This window comes from Rhipicephalus microplus, chromosome 9 (assembly GCF_043290135.1).
Source record: "Rhipicephalus microplus isolate Deutch F79 chromosome 9, USDA_Rmic, whole genome shotgun sequence".
Taxonomy (NCBI): domain Eukaryota; kingdom Metazoa; phylum Arthropoda; class Arachnida; order Ixodida; family Ixodidae; genus Rhipicephalus; species Rhipicephalus microplus.
In genome coordinates, this window is record NC_134708.1 from 62,834,694 (window position 1) to 62,848,682 (window position 13,989).

Genomic DNA, 13,989 nt, shown 5'->3' on the forward strand with positions numbered 1-13,989 from the left:
AACGCACAGCGGGCTTCAGGCTTACTACACAAGCTAAGTAACCGAAAATATGGGTTACGGAGGCACACCTTGATAACGTTGTACAAGATGTACATGCGCCCCATCATGGAATTTGGCTGCATATTATTCTCGGGTGGCCCTGCTTATAAAACGAAACCTCTAGTTGTCTTGGAGCGAGAAGCACTGCGAATGTGTCTGGGACTCCCTAGATTTGTGGCTATCAACGTACTGTACCAGGAATCGCGCCTGCCTACACTACTTTGTCGATTTCGAATTTTGACCGTACAAGCATTTTTAAAATTTTATAGCTTACCGGCAAGAAGATCTCAATATGCTTTTATCGCAAACCCAGACGCCTTCTTTCTTGCTCACTGGCCACGGTTTCACACACCTCAGATAATGTTTGTACAAAAATATCTACAAAGTATAAATGTGAACATTAGAAATGTAATTGAGACTAATGACTCGAATTGTCATGGTATTATTGAGTATGATGATATATTCCCCCAAAACGCCAAATTACAATCCCTCAAATTTTTAAATAACATGTTATTAGATTACTTGGAGCATGCAGAAACTAAAAATATAATAGCCACAGATGCTTCCGTAAATAATCAAAAGGCAGGTGTAGGCATTGCCTCTGATTTGCTTGACTGGTCCTTTTCAGTGAGACTGCCTGATTTTACTCCAGTTTTTGAAGCAGAGCTCTTGGCGATTATTTTAGCTCTTCGAAAACTTCCATCAAATCAAAACAACGCAGTAATAATGACGGATTCTCTTTCAGTTTGTGCAGCTCTGACAGCTTCAGAGAACTCTCGAATTCTAAGCACATTCAAAACATTAGTACCCCCGCAGTTGAGACTCCTGAGATTACTATGGGTTCCGGGACACTGTGAATTAAGATTAAATGAATTGGCCGATTCCTTAGCACGAGCCGCACTTGATGGGCCAGTTTTGTCCATACTGCCAGATGTTGAATATATCACGGCAATAAGATATCGAAAATCAGCAATCTCCACTGATACGATAGAAAAAGTAACTACATGGACAGACTATAACCACCTCATGTTTCCATGGCAACCCCACTGGAGTCATTCCAGAAAGCTCGAAGTCTTAATTACTAAATTTCGATGTCGTGTCCCCCCCCTAAACCTGTATCTACACAGAGCAGTCAGACAACATCACCCCTCTGCGCATTCTGCGGAGAAATGGAATCACTAGATCATTTATTTGTGTATTGTCGCCGCTACGAGATACTTAGAAAAAGGTTACTAGTTATACCATTTCGGAAAATAGGCCTTAGATTGACGGCGGAAACGGCGCTAAGCTTTGGCGCCTCAGCTTTGGGACATTGCCACAGGGATGCTTTCAATGCCGTTTGCGATTATATTCAGGCAACCAAGCGTATACCTTTGTGATCTTCAATCAAAAAAATTATTTATTACTACCCAGGGCAGAGTGAAATAAACGCAGCTGAGTGGTAATCATAACACCTCAAATCTCAAAATTGCTCATCTTGATTTTTTTTTCGTTTGCTCTTTTTATGTTGTTTTTATTTTTACATTAGTCTTATTATAATACCAATTCATTACACATAGATAAAATGATCACAGAAAAACTGCACTACACTTTCTTGGCCAATCCCCCTGAGTGGGTATGAGCCAACCTCCCAGGGAAACAAAACAAAACAAGCTGGTAGTGCCATAGAGCCTTTATCCTCACCAGACTGGTTGAAATCCCTAGTCCAGGACCTCATTAGTCGAAGCAGCCACCCAAGCCCGCTGGACCAGAGTACGCTGTGTGGAGCCATTGAGAAGGGTCGTCTCCAAATCCTCATTGGTGGCGTATGAAAGGGCGCTTAATTTCGGGTCCTTTTGACAGGCTCAGACCATACGGTAAGTGTTGGCCACTTCCCCACAGTGCTGGCACGGCGCACTTATTTTTGGGTCGTAATATTTTAGTATGGCTAGACAGAGCAGCGTGTTTGTCTGTAGGCTCCGCAAGACGCGTTCCTCCGTTTTCGAGAGACTCTTCGCTGGTGCGGTATACAAGCGGCTTTGCTCAATTGAGTATTCTTTGATTTCTCAAAACCGTATTATATGTGTGGGACGTTCAGGTGTATCAGGCCCACGGGGAGCTTCCCGGGAATTAAGCACGCGGGCCGCTCTTTGTGCAGCCTCGTTACCCGGGAGACCCTGATGTCCCGCAGTCCATATAAGACGTTTTTTTTTTTCGGGGGGGGGGGGGGTACGATCGCGGTTCCCGATGCTCAATTTGAAAAGTCTATTAGCCAACAGTGAGATTTTGCTTTGAGTTTCGAAGCCGCAACATTCGCGTGTTAAACGAGGAGGTACGAAGACACTATCGTAGCGTACGCGTCCGCAAGCGGCCGTGCAAAGGCGTTCGCCTGATTTCTCGCGCATTTCACAAAACATGACGAATAGAGGTGAACGAGTCCTCGTGTACGCGGTTTTGTCTTTTACCCCAGCAAACACTCTCGCGCTAACCGCAATTGGGCATGAACGTGCACCAACTGGCACCGTTCATGGATTGTTCACAGGGTACCATAGTGACGTTGTTGTTTCTATCGAGTGCTAGAGAGTGTCTTAACTGAATCCGCTGATGCCTGGCGTTGTTTTCGCATTGATTCACAGGGTGGTGACAGTGCACTCAGCGCCACCGAAAGTCACGTGCGCTATGCTATGAAGGTGATGCGCTCGTTCAGGGCCAGCAGGGTCGTAAGGACGAACGTTACGCTGAGGTAGCGCAAGGAAATACTCAACGAGCGTGCCAAAATCAATAAGCTGTTTATGCCGACGGTGCCCACCGCTATTTAGAGACATAGAATAAGTCTATACCAAGTGACCAACGAAAGATTCTGTGACCACACAAATCACTCAATCGAGAGAACGCAGTTGCCTGACGGTAGCTACAAACCAGTTCATTTCCCTGCCTTTACATTCTTCATCACTTCCACCACTGACAGTATCCCTCATACTTCCCCCATCTGTCGAGCCAAGCCCACGCTGTATCGCTTGCACCTGGGAATGTCGACAACCACCCGCCCACCACTCTATTCCTTTACTTTCGCATTCATTCTGGGAGACTGCGTTGACCAGCTCATAGCCGCGGAAGCATCGTCGGCTGATCCAAGAGGCACGTGCTGTGGCACGAGCGAATGGGGCCTTGAACTAAGGGCTCCACCCGAGGGTGCCCGAATTCATTATTTGACGCAGTAAGAAATGCAAAATCCGAGAAAACATACGCACACATTACCGCAAACGTGCGCGCTTGAGCGTCAATGCTAAAAGGGCGCATAGGTGAAGCACGATCGTCCTATTAGAATACCACCGCAAGGATGGACATCGAAGCGAGACACTCAAAGCACACTATCAAAACTGATATATTGCTATTACAAGAATCAGCGAAAACGCCCAGAAGAAATATTGTCATGATAACTTGTACTTGCAGGTGTCATCAATTAGTGGCACGCACTACTGATGACGTTGTATGAAGTCGTACACCTCATGTTTCCTTAAATATTGGTGGCTAAAAGTTCAAGACAGCTGTCACGTACTTTTTCCTCACACTGTCAATGCTGGACGTAACCACAGCAGTCGTTCTCACAAACTTAAGCGTGCTAAGATTGACTGTATTTCATGTAACACCACCTCTGTCGTCTTGCCGGTGAGCTGCTGCACCCTCTGAACGAGTGCAGTGCTTGAGCACACTTTCTTCAGAGCGTCCGCGCCTTCCTTGTCGCTGCTGTGAGCGCCTGACATCACGAACTCCGCCGCCTGGTTCTTCAGGTGAACGTTCCTCGCCAGTATCTCGTAAACCTCTCTCAATTCCTCGGGTTCGCCAGCGTCATCGGAAATCCAGAGCTCGTTCAGGGTGCAGTTAGTCCTCAAACCACATAGGATCGTTTCCACCTCGTTGGTCGAGATTTCGGTGGCAGTGTTACATAGTTCCACGAAGATCAGCGTCTTGTTCACTTCAAAGAGTTCCGAAAGGGACGTCGCAATTTCGGGCGTGACCGAGTGCACGGACGCAAAGAGCGCAATGACAGATTTGTTCTTCTTCAAGGCATCCAAGACGACGAGAAGCTGATGCTCTTCACCGACATTTATGTGCTTGAGGTTCTCAATTCGCTTTAATGTTGTCGTAAACCTCACTAAGGAAGCGATGCCTTCTGCAAGCTCGCTGAATGAGTCATTAAGGTCGTCGGAAACGAAAGTAAGCCCTTCGAGCTTCTTCTGCACGCCCACGGCCAGAAAAAGCTCCCACAAAATCCATTTGTCGACCGAGGAGGTGATGCTGATAGACAGTTGTGGAGGGCATGCACCTTCTCGGATTAGCACATTGAGCTCTGGCAAAAGCTGCTCGGGCCAAACAATCTCGAGCCTTTCGAATACGCGAGCGTGCCATTTTTGTGCCAACAGCCAGCGCACTTTGTCCTTCTCCACGGGACACACGTCATTGAGGTTCACAAGCTGCAGCGTCGTGTTGATTGCGAGCATCTCCGCGAAGACAACGAAGGTGTCTGAGGATAACTCCATCCATCGTAGGCTGAACATCTTTAGTGTGTCATTTACTGCCAGGGCTTTGATGATATCTGCAGCTCCTTCGTCACCGCCACAGGAGTTTCCCAAGATTAAGTTTTTCAGCGTCTTGTTCTGTCGGATGCAGTCTGCGACGTCTCTCGCGAATCTGGTCCCGGTGTTATGGCAGCTCAACTCCAGCGTGTGCAGGCTTCTAATTCTAAATGCCTTGGAGAGTGCTGTTCCGATATTATTGTTCTCGCACTCTACAAAGACGCAAAGCTTTTTCAAACAAGGACATTCCTCAAGCCCTTCAAAAACAACTTTGAATGCAGCCACGGAAATCCAGAGTACAGAAAGCTCTCTAACGGGGGGCCCTATGTTCAACATTCGCCGAAGCACTGGAGCGTCCCTCTCCGAAATATTGGCATAACAGAGGTCAGCTCCGTGTTTCATATACGTGCTTGTCTGCCAATGTGTCTCGCGTCCCATCCATTCAAGTCCTAAACCCCACTCGAAGAGCTTTGCGACTTCGTTTGTGTCGAAGTGAGTAGTACCTGCCCCAGCCATGTTGACGTAACAGTAGTATTGTGACGTTGAACGCTGCGCCAACTTACGGGAAATAATTATACCGTCTTTGCTGTACTCGGGCAGCGAGAGAGAGGGATATTTATATGCCGTGATATTCCTCTTGTGGTCACTTTAAACCTTCAGCCGTGGGTTAGTTCTTGATATCATCTCCCATTATTGTGGGCCTTATGGTGCGCAGTTATCGTGAATCAATGCGCGGAACAATTGGTGGGTCCTTCAGTCTGCAATTGCTGGGGTCCCAGTAACTGACGCTGCAGTTTGGAATAGACGTCTTGAGAGTGGACTTCTTCAACAAGCTTCAGGGTTGATAAAGCCTAACAGAAAAAAAAAACAGAAAGAGAAACAATTTTAGTTAAATATTTCACTCAAATTGACAGAAAGTTAACGTTACTGATCAGTATAAGTTAATAAGACACTCTGTCGATCCCTCCTAGTAATCGGCATGACACGATGGTGAAACGCGTATTCAGACTTAGTTGAACAGCAACTGTACATCTAAATAAGAGAGTTCGCACAATGCTTACTGGTGTTTCGAAGATAGCACCACTTTATGCGCCACGACGCACGCCTTGTGGACCCATATACAGCTGTGATTTTTCACCTTGGGTGGGCGGGAAACAGCGAGGCGAGATTCAAAGACCTATTTCTTTAGAAGTATAGCTGCTATAGGCGAGGCTACAACCCCCGCCTGAATAGGACTTTGACAAAATTACACATGTTGGGCAGCACGCTGAATGCGACGGCTATAGCAACCGCGTGTTGCAGGAGCTAATCGCGGAGGTAACGAATTACTTCCCAGTATCACTTCCAGATGGTGACACTAGCTCGTGAGCCAAGAGCACTGAAAGTGGAAGTTGTGAAACATAAAAGGCGTGTCGGTGTGTCCGGAGAAGTCATACACGAGACACGTACAGCAATCTTAACACTCTGCGTATTCTTCTCTGCGCATGTACTCTGCCCTCGAAACTTGAGGACCGCCGGGCGCACGCAAAGCCTATATGCTGAAGAATGAGTACAGCCTGCGTAATTTCAGCAAAAGTACACTTTCTTTTAAGACATTTGCAAAACTTAACAACAAATGCGTCACTGCGGTGTGTATTGCAGACAAATCGTAATGAAGAAGCACAAGGTAACCGTTGTAGTCATTGCGAATGCAGCGAGTATACAGCGTCCCTTGCCTGGCTGATTCGCACGTATGATGCTAGCTGCTGCTAATTATTAGGGTGCACAACATTGGGGGACATGAACAGAAGTTATGAGCATTGCCTCTCAAGTGATCAACACAGATTATTGCTATATTTAACGAAAATCTATACGGGCAATCACGTTGTTGCACGAGGAGTTTGTTGATATATATCACATATAATGCAATGAAATATCGCGTCTGTTGCAGAAGAATACATGCTGCGTCAGCTGCTGATTGATTTTCGTTCATTTAGAAACGCTGTCTTTGCGCGAGTTATTTCCTTACAAAAATACACGAGAACCATCGACCATCGTTGAGCCTATGAATTATTTGGCTCTGTTTGATTATCAATCAATCAATGAATGAATCAATCAATCAATCAATCAATCAAAGAACATTATTTTTGCCGAAAACAAAAACATTTTACGGTGAAAAAAGGTGGCCGGGAAAAAAGCTGTCCAATGACAGCTTGACAAAGCCCCAGCCACCCATCGGCGGCGAAACGACAGGGTACAGCACCTGATAAAAGTGGGGAAAAATGCATATAATAGTCGCTAAACAGTTACAAATTGATATCATAGTGTATTCACTACGGACGCATGTGCACTACAAGGTCAAATATACCTAATTATACACTTGCTAAAGATAAATAACGAGAAAAAAGAATTAAAAACAAAAAGAAAAACACGAACAAAAACAAAATAAAAGTAAAACAAATCCAGAGAAGAAAAAAATATTGAAAGAAATATATTAGGCACTTCAAGTACATTAATACGTACAATGCGCAGTTATGTACTTATATGCATGCGCATATGATTCACATAGATGTATATATATATTCATACATCATATGAATAATGAAGGAAAAAGAAAAATACAAATAACTTGCGAAAAAACGTGTGTACTCCAATATTGGAAAAGGCAAGTTTGTTATGTGAACATACTTCTAATTTCTTTTTTTGTGTGGAGTAAAACATCTGTTCCTTGCGTTTCGAAATAGTTTAATGTTGTTGGGACGATGTGTCCAGTGCGTTGTGTTCCATATTGTGTGCGTGAGCATGGAACGTGCCAAGGCGGTTGATATCGGACATAAGAAATCGCGTTTTGTGTAAGGTTCACGAGTTTAAGAAGTGTGTCCGCTTTCCCGAGCGCTGCCTCTTTGTAGCAGCACAGCAATTTGTAAGTATATAGATCTGATATTTTCACAATTTGATGCTGTTTGAAAAGAGGGGTGGTGTGTTCTAGAAAGGAAGCATTTGAAATAAGTCGAACCATTTTCTTTTGTAACTCGCTCAGTTTTGACATAATAAGGGCTGTAGTTTTACCCCATACCAGGAAGCAGTAACATAGGTGGGAATGGAAAAGCGCATCGTAAAGTAATCTCTTTATTTTAGCTGGTAGTATGTGTCGATGACGGCTAATTAGTCCTACAGACTTGGCGAATTTCAGCGTAACCGCGTTTACCTGGTCATTCCATGACATGTGTTCATTGAAGATGTAGCCAAGCATTTTAACGCATTTTTCAACGTGAACAGTGAACGAACCTAGGACAAGCTCCTCAGGTACTACAGCTAGCGCGCCGCGAGCACGATATATAACACACTTAGCTTTGGCTTCCTTCAATACAAGGCTGTTCGCCTTGCACCAGTCAATCAGCTTCGAACAGAACGTACTTGCTTCAGCTTGAATGCTACATAATTCCTGGCCTTTAAAAAAGACAGTGCAATCATCGGCATAAATGATGAACTGCCAAGTGGTGTTTAATTGTACTACAAAGTTAATGTAAAACAGGAAAAGCATCGGCCCTAAAATAGTGCCGTGTGGTACTCCACAAGAGATACGCCTGAGGCGTGATCTGTGAGTGCCTATTTCGGTAAATTGAAGTCTTTGGTCTAGGAAGGAGTGAAGAAGTTGTGATGCAACTCCCCGAAATCCATGGCATTCCATTTTCTGTAAAAGAATATCATGATTGGCACGATCGAAGGCTTTGCTTAAATCGTGGTATAGTCCTACTGTGAATGTTTTGTTTTCTATGTTTTCTAATATGAGCTCTTTTTGGAGCAAGAGTGCGTCCTCTGACGAACTATTTTTTCTAAATCCTAATTGATAGGTAGTTAAGAGATTGAATCTTCTACTAAAGCTCTCGATGCGGGTATTAATAACTTTGCAAGGCCTTTCGAAAAACTGGCAATATCGAGACTGGACGGTAGTTGGAGAAGCTATTTTTGTCGTCTCCTTTATGAATTACTGTCACTCTAGCAACTCGCATGCTACTTGGAAAAACGCCACATGAGATAGCTTTGTTAAATATGTGTGCGATGACAGGAGCAACCAAATCTAGTGCGTACTTAACGGGTTTAATTACTAATCCGTCTGCATCGGGGCTACGACTGTTCCGAAGGCCGGAAAAAAGAGTATTCACCTCAGAAACAGAAGTAAGCTGAAAAAAGAAAGACCGTGATAACCGTGGAACATCTACAGAAGTAACCGGGGAAGTATCCGTGTTTCCTATCAGGACAAAAAAGTCATTGAAACTGTTCGCGAGTGTTTCCCCGCTTAGTAACACATTTTATACCACTATACAGTGAACGGCGTCTGATACTGGCTTCCTATTCAAGAGATTATTTATTTTTTTCCAGACTACGTCACTCTTTCGTAGACAGTCATTATCGTAAATTGTTCTAAAATATTCTTCCTTTGCTTTCGAAATGGCTTTGTTCAATTTGTTTCGAAACATTTAAATTCCTGCAGCGTTTCTCTGTTGCGTTTCTTAAGGAAAGCCTCGAATATCCTGTTTTTCACGTTGATTGATTTTAGCAAGTCTCGAGTGACCCACGGTTTGCGAGCCCTCTTGCACCCGCGGTATGCTTTAACTGGGAAAGAAGCGTAATAACACTGTTTAAATATGTGTAGAAGCTTATCGTACGCATTATTCACATCTGTAAGGGCCGTTATGTCACTCCAATTAATGAGCAAAAGTCTTTCCCTAAAATCCTCAAGTGCACGTGTTGATAAGTCTCGGTATGTTTTCATTTCATTTCATTTTTCAGGCGTGGATTGCTGTTCAAGTATTAGCGTGATAGGCAGATGATTGCTGAAATCGGAGATTATGACGCGGGAAATTACGTTTTCAGCAACTGTGTTTGTGATGAACAGGTCAAGCAAAGATGTGGATGTAGTGGTAAAAGGGGTTGGCGTAGTGATTTCATTGCGAAACCCATTACATTGCAGTGTGACAAACAAGTTAACAGCAGGCGCTGAATCTTTCAATACATCAATATTCAAATCACCACCTATAGTTAGGCTATATGCATTGTTGCTCGAAAAAGAGAGCAGTTTGTCGAAAAAACGAAGAAACCCGCGTATGCTACCATGTGGTGGTCGATAAATAACCCCAAACACTTGGAAGCCTTTCCTAACGCACAACATTTCGTATAGTCTTCCATGCCAACAGTGTAATCCAGAAAAATTAGTTTGCAACGCCACACCACCTCCTCCACTTTCTTTACGATTTAGGAAGAAGTGGTTGTACCCGGGCATCACAAGATGCTCAGTGTCATCTTCGTACCATGTTTCGGTAAACATAAGTACATTGAACGCCGTATTACAAGAATAGATAAATGTAATTATCTCATCACTTTTTATCTGATTGATCTAGCGTTTATATGCAGAAGTTCAACCGATTTACTTGTTTTTATCTCTGCTGTATGCTGTAATTTGCGCAACGCGCGCTGGGAGAATTGCACCGTTCGCCATTGTTCTGACGCAGCAGTGATGGCTAGAACGTCACGGGATTTTACGCGGTGATCTTGTCAAGATGGCTTTCGCGCTGAACTAGCAGGACAGGTGATGCATCAGTAGAGAGTTTTAGTACTGCGGAATGGTGCTACGTACGCATCACGCAAGCGCCTTGCGTTACGTGGCGTCGTTTGCCACTAATCGGCTTTTAGTACGCCGTAGTACCCGCGTACGTAACGAGCGTGAAGCGTGTTGCGCCATCTGGTAGATCAAAATAAAAGCACGTGTTGTTGACAGCCAATGTGAGCCAATCCAAGTGTTATAGCCAGATTATGGCCATATTTTAAGCCACAGAGCCAGTCGGTGCTTGCCTTTGATGCCGCCATTTTGCAAAACGAAGTCTCGCGCTTTCGCGAACTTGTTCGAGAGCGGCGCGATCACATCATACGTACGCACGCACGCATCTCATGCGTGCGTACGTAGTGGCTGCGTACGTAACGCGATACGTGCGCGCTGCGGTCTGCGCATGCGCACTACGCGGAACGTGGCGTCCTTACGTACGCAACGCCGCCACGTACGCAGCGTACGCAGTACTAAAACTCTCTAGTTCGACGAGCGTAAATTACTTGCTATTATCTCTTTTTGAGAAGCCGAAAGCGCACAAATCGAAGTCAAATCAGCAGAACGCACATGACTGTTAACAACGCACTTAAAACATGGCGTCCGAGATTGCACGCTGGCGCACCATCTTGGAGGCCATGGTTAAAGCGTCTCGATAGCAGCAAAAAACTCTCTTCGCGCTTGCACCAGGAGTAGTCCAGGACGTGGTCATGTTCTTTGCCTTTTGCTTCGCTTTAGCTTTTGACGGGTCGTTCTCGCAGTAGTCTAGTTTACACGTACAACCAACGGTATTTCGCCGCCGACTACTTCGAGTGCGGTAGCACCTACTCATAAAACTGCTGAACGGTGCAGAAAGGCAACGATGTCGACGGGCGCATGTCGTGCCTTGGCGGAGCGAGCTAGAAGCCAGCTGGACATAAACGCGTGCGCGTTCGCGGCTCAAGCAGCAAGCCTCTACTGTGTGTGTTGCCGACGCGCAGTGCGGTAGAATATGCGTGTGCACAGGCTTATTGGTTACCCTATTATTCGGAATTAACCGACCACGCTTAATCAGTGCATATCTGCCGGTGTTTAATGTCTGCTTTTTGATACCAAGTTTGCGCATTCTTCGTGTTACGATGTGTTCAATTATACGCTAAAAACTTCAGCTATCCCAATGGTTAAATCATACTCATGTGCGTTAGTCGTCGCGATGAACATGTGCCAGTGAGCGCCAACGTAATTGCATCCCCGTCAAAAAAATGGCAGCATATCCACGGAATGAATGATGGAGTGTGGGGCGAAGCATTCATCCGTTTATTCGTTCTTGCTTCCGTCTGGCCATGCGTCCGTCTGTGTGACCATCCGTGCGTCTAGCCACCCGTCCGTGCGTGCGTCTGTTAGTGCGTCCGCACGTCCATCTGTGCATCCGTCCCTGCGTTCGTCCATGCATCCGCCCCTGCGTCCATCCATGCGTCCATCCGTCCGTGCAACCATACGTTCGTCCGTCCATGCATGTGTCTGTGTGTCCGTTCGTCCATCTATTCAACACTACAAGTACCACCATCTCGCATCTTTTCATTATACATTCCTCATATAGAAGCACCGCTATCATGCATCATTCCAAGGACTAAATGAGAAGTGGCACACGCACACTTTCTTACAGCTTGCGCTTCGGGTCTACTTCCCACATTTAACCACGTCGAGTTTATGGTATATACTAGTTCATTGTATTCACGGCACTGCGGCTCAACCCTCCCTAAACCCTTCTGAACTCAAGGAGGCTACGCCCAGCGAGTATAACGTAGCAACCTTTTCCTGTCAGATAGTGGTCAATGTACATGCCAATGGCTGCTAATGGGGAATGAGAGACATTAGATTCGGCTTTTAGTTAACGCGCACGCTACGAATTTTTTTATTGTTCAACAACGCACAGTGCAAATGTCCCACCGGCAACAATTTGCAGGTCAAAACGTAAGACTGGTTACAGACTACGACTACGACTACTACGGGGGACGAACAGATGCCGCTTTAAGGAGCTTCACCCCTAAATGTGCCATAGATGCCTCAAATCAATAGACGTCGTACAAAGCCTCATAATCACTACTCAGCAAACACTAGTTCTATGAACACTGTTTTCACTTTCGTCTTCTCTACCGATTCCTGTGACGGAAAGATCAGCCCTGTTTTATTCAGTCACGAAGTTCTTTATGGTCCTAGATGTGTCCGGCATCGCCCCTCATTGACTATGACGCTTATGAACAACAAGCGCGTTCCAGACCACACATTAGTTTTCTGAAATCTCGGCACAGCATATGAAATGTACCAACTATACGTCATGACGATAACGCTAACGGCTATGATGATCATGAACAACGACTGGTTTGTGGAGTATATCACGTCTCGATATGCTGTACGGTGGATTTCATACTGCTGAAAAGAAGCGACAACCACCAGGGGAGCTGGTACAGAGCTCAGCTTTGCCAACTTCAGCCTAGATCCAATACCACAATGCAGTCATTATGAAGGCAAAAAGAAATTCCCAACTGAACACAACATATCGTTTATGACCAATACAATGAATATAACTCTACACGGCTTTATCACTCATTTGCATGCGTGAGCAGTCAATGTAGAGTGTGTGTGTGTGTGTGTGTGTGTGTGTGTGTGTGTGTGTGTGTGTGTGTGTGTGTGTGTGTGTGTGTGTGTGTGTGTGTGTGTGTGTGTGTGTGAGAGAAAGAGAGAGAGAGTTTACAAGCGCACCTGCTGCGCCCCTTCTTTGCGAAACCCTCCAGGCGCCTTGAAATTCATCAATCACCGAATGCTAGGCCGCTTATTATTAAAAACTCTCCTGACCTTCTATTACATATAAAGGGAACTGCTTTACTCATTTAGGTGAGCTCCGGCAGACGTACAGTGCGTTCCTATAAAGCGATATTCCACAAAAAAAAGTCCATTCAGAAAGGAAGCCGCAACATGACGAAGCATGTTGTGGTTAAATGAACAGATATATGCCCAGATTCGGGAACTAATAATACTCTACATTAAGACTTCTGTTTTAGGGTGCACCACCGGAAAGGTGAACACATCAACGAAGAAAAAAATAGGAGGTGGGTAGGGAAGTCATCTACATGTTTTTATAGACATTGGCGACAAACTTTTCCAATCTGCCGCAGAGTGATCATCCTTTCAAACTAAAATGCCCTATTTGCCGAGCATAACGATACAAATAATTTCGTACCGCGCACTGCAACTAAGTGGAACAACCTGCCAGCTGAAATTGCGACATAAGTAGACTTGAATCAGTTTCAGAAACTCCCCGAGACCCATCACATATATACGCTAACAACCTGAACTCATCCCTTCGTATTGCTTTCTATTCCCTTTCTTACCATTAAAAAGAAGTTCCTTGGTGCTAAACTTAAGTGTTTTGCAATGCATAAAAATTGCCTTGTCCTGTATTCTTTGCTATACCTTGCATATTGTAACGTCGTCTTTCACAATGTTCCACTTTTTTTTTTCCCAGAGAGCTTCTAGGGTATCGAAAACATAAGTATCAACATACTTGCTTGTCGCTGAAAAATAATCGTGGATGCTTGAGTGTTGAAGTGATAGACGTTACTAAATATGTAAAAGAACAGTTTTGCACCTGTGACATCTTCAATGGAGTCCGGTAGTATTCACACTTTATTTTTTGGCACTGCACAAAACACAGAATTTAAAAAACCTATAACCTAGATCACTGTACACTTTCTTGCGTACTATATACAGTCAGAGCGATCGCCCTTTAACACACAAAACAATACTGCGAGATGACAATAACATGACCTCATT

At 44.8% G+C, this 13,989-nt stretch overlaps 1 protein-coding gene across 1 annotated transcript in view; it reads right to left on the minus strand.

The window, feature by feature from the left end:
* Positions 1 to 2,309: 2,309 nt before the first annotated feature.
* The window catches only part of LOC142771831 (uncharacterized), a 33,864-nt gene continuing 22,184 nt past the window's right edge, over positions 2,310 to 13,989 (minus strand). The window contains exon 2 of the mRNA XM_075873732.1: positions 2,310 to 5,446. Coding sequence (XP_075729847.1) covers positions 3,624 to 5,111 — 1,488 coding nt within the window. The 5' untranslated portion in view covers positions 5,112 to 5,446 and the 3' untranslated portion in view covers positions 2,310 to 3,623. The remainder of the gene's footprint in view (positions 5,447 to 13,989) is intronic.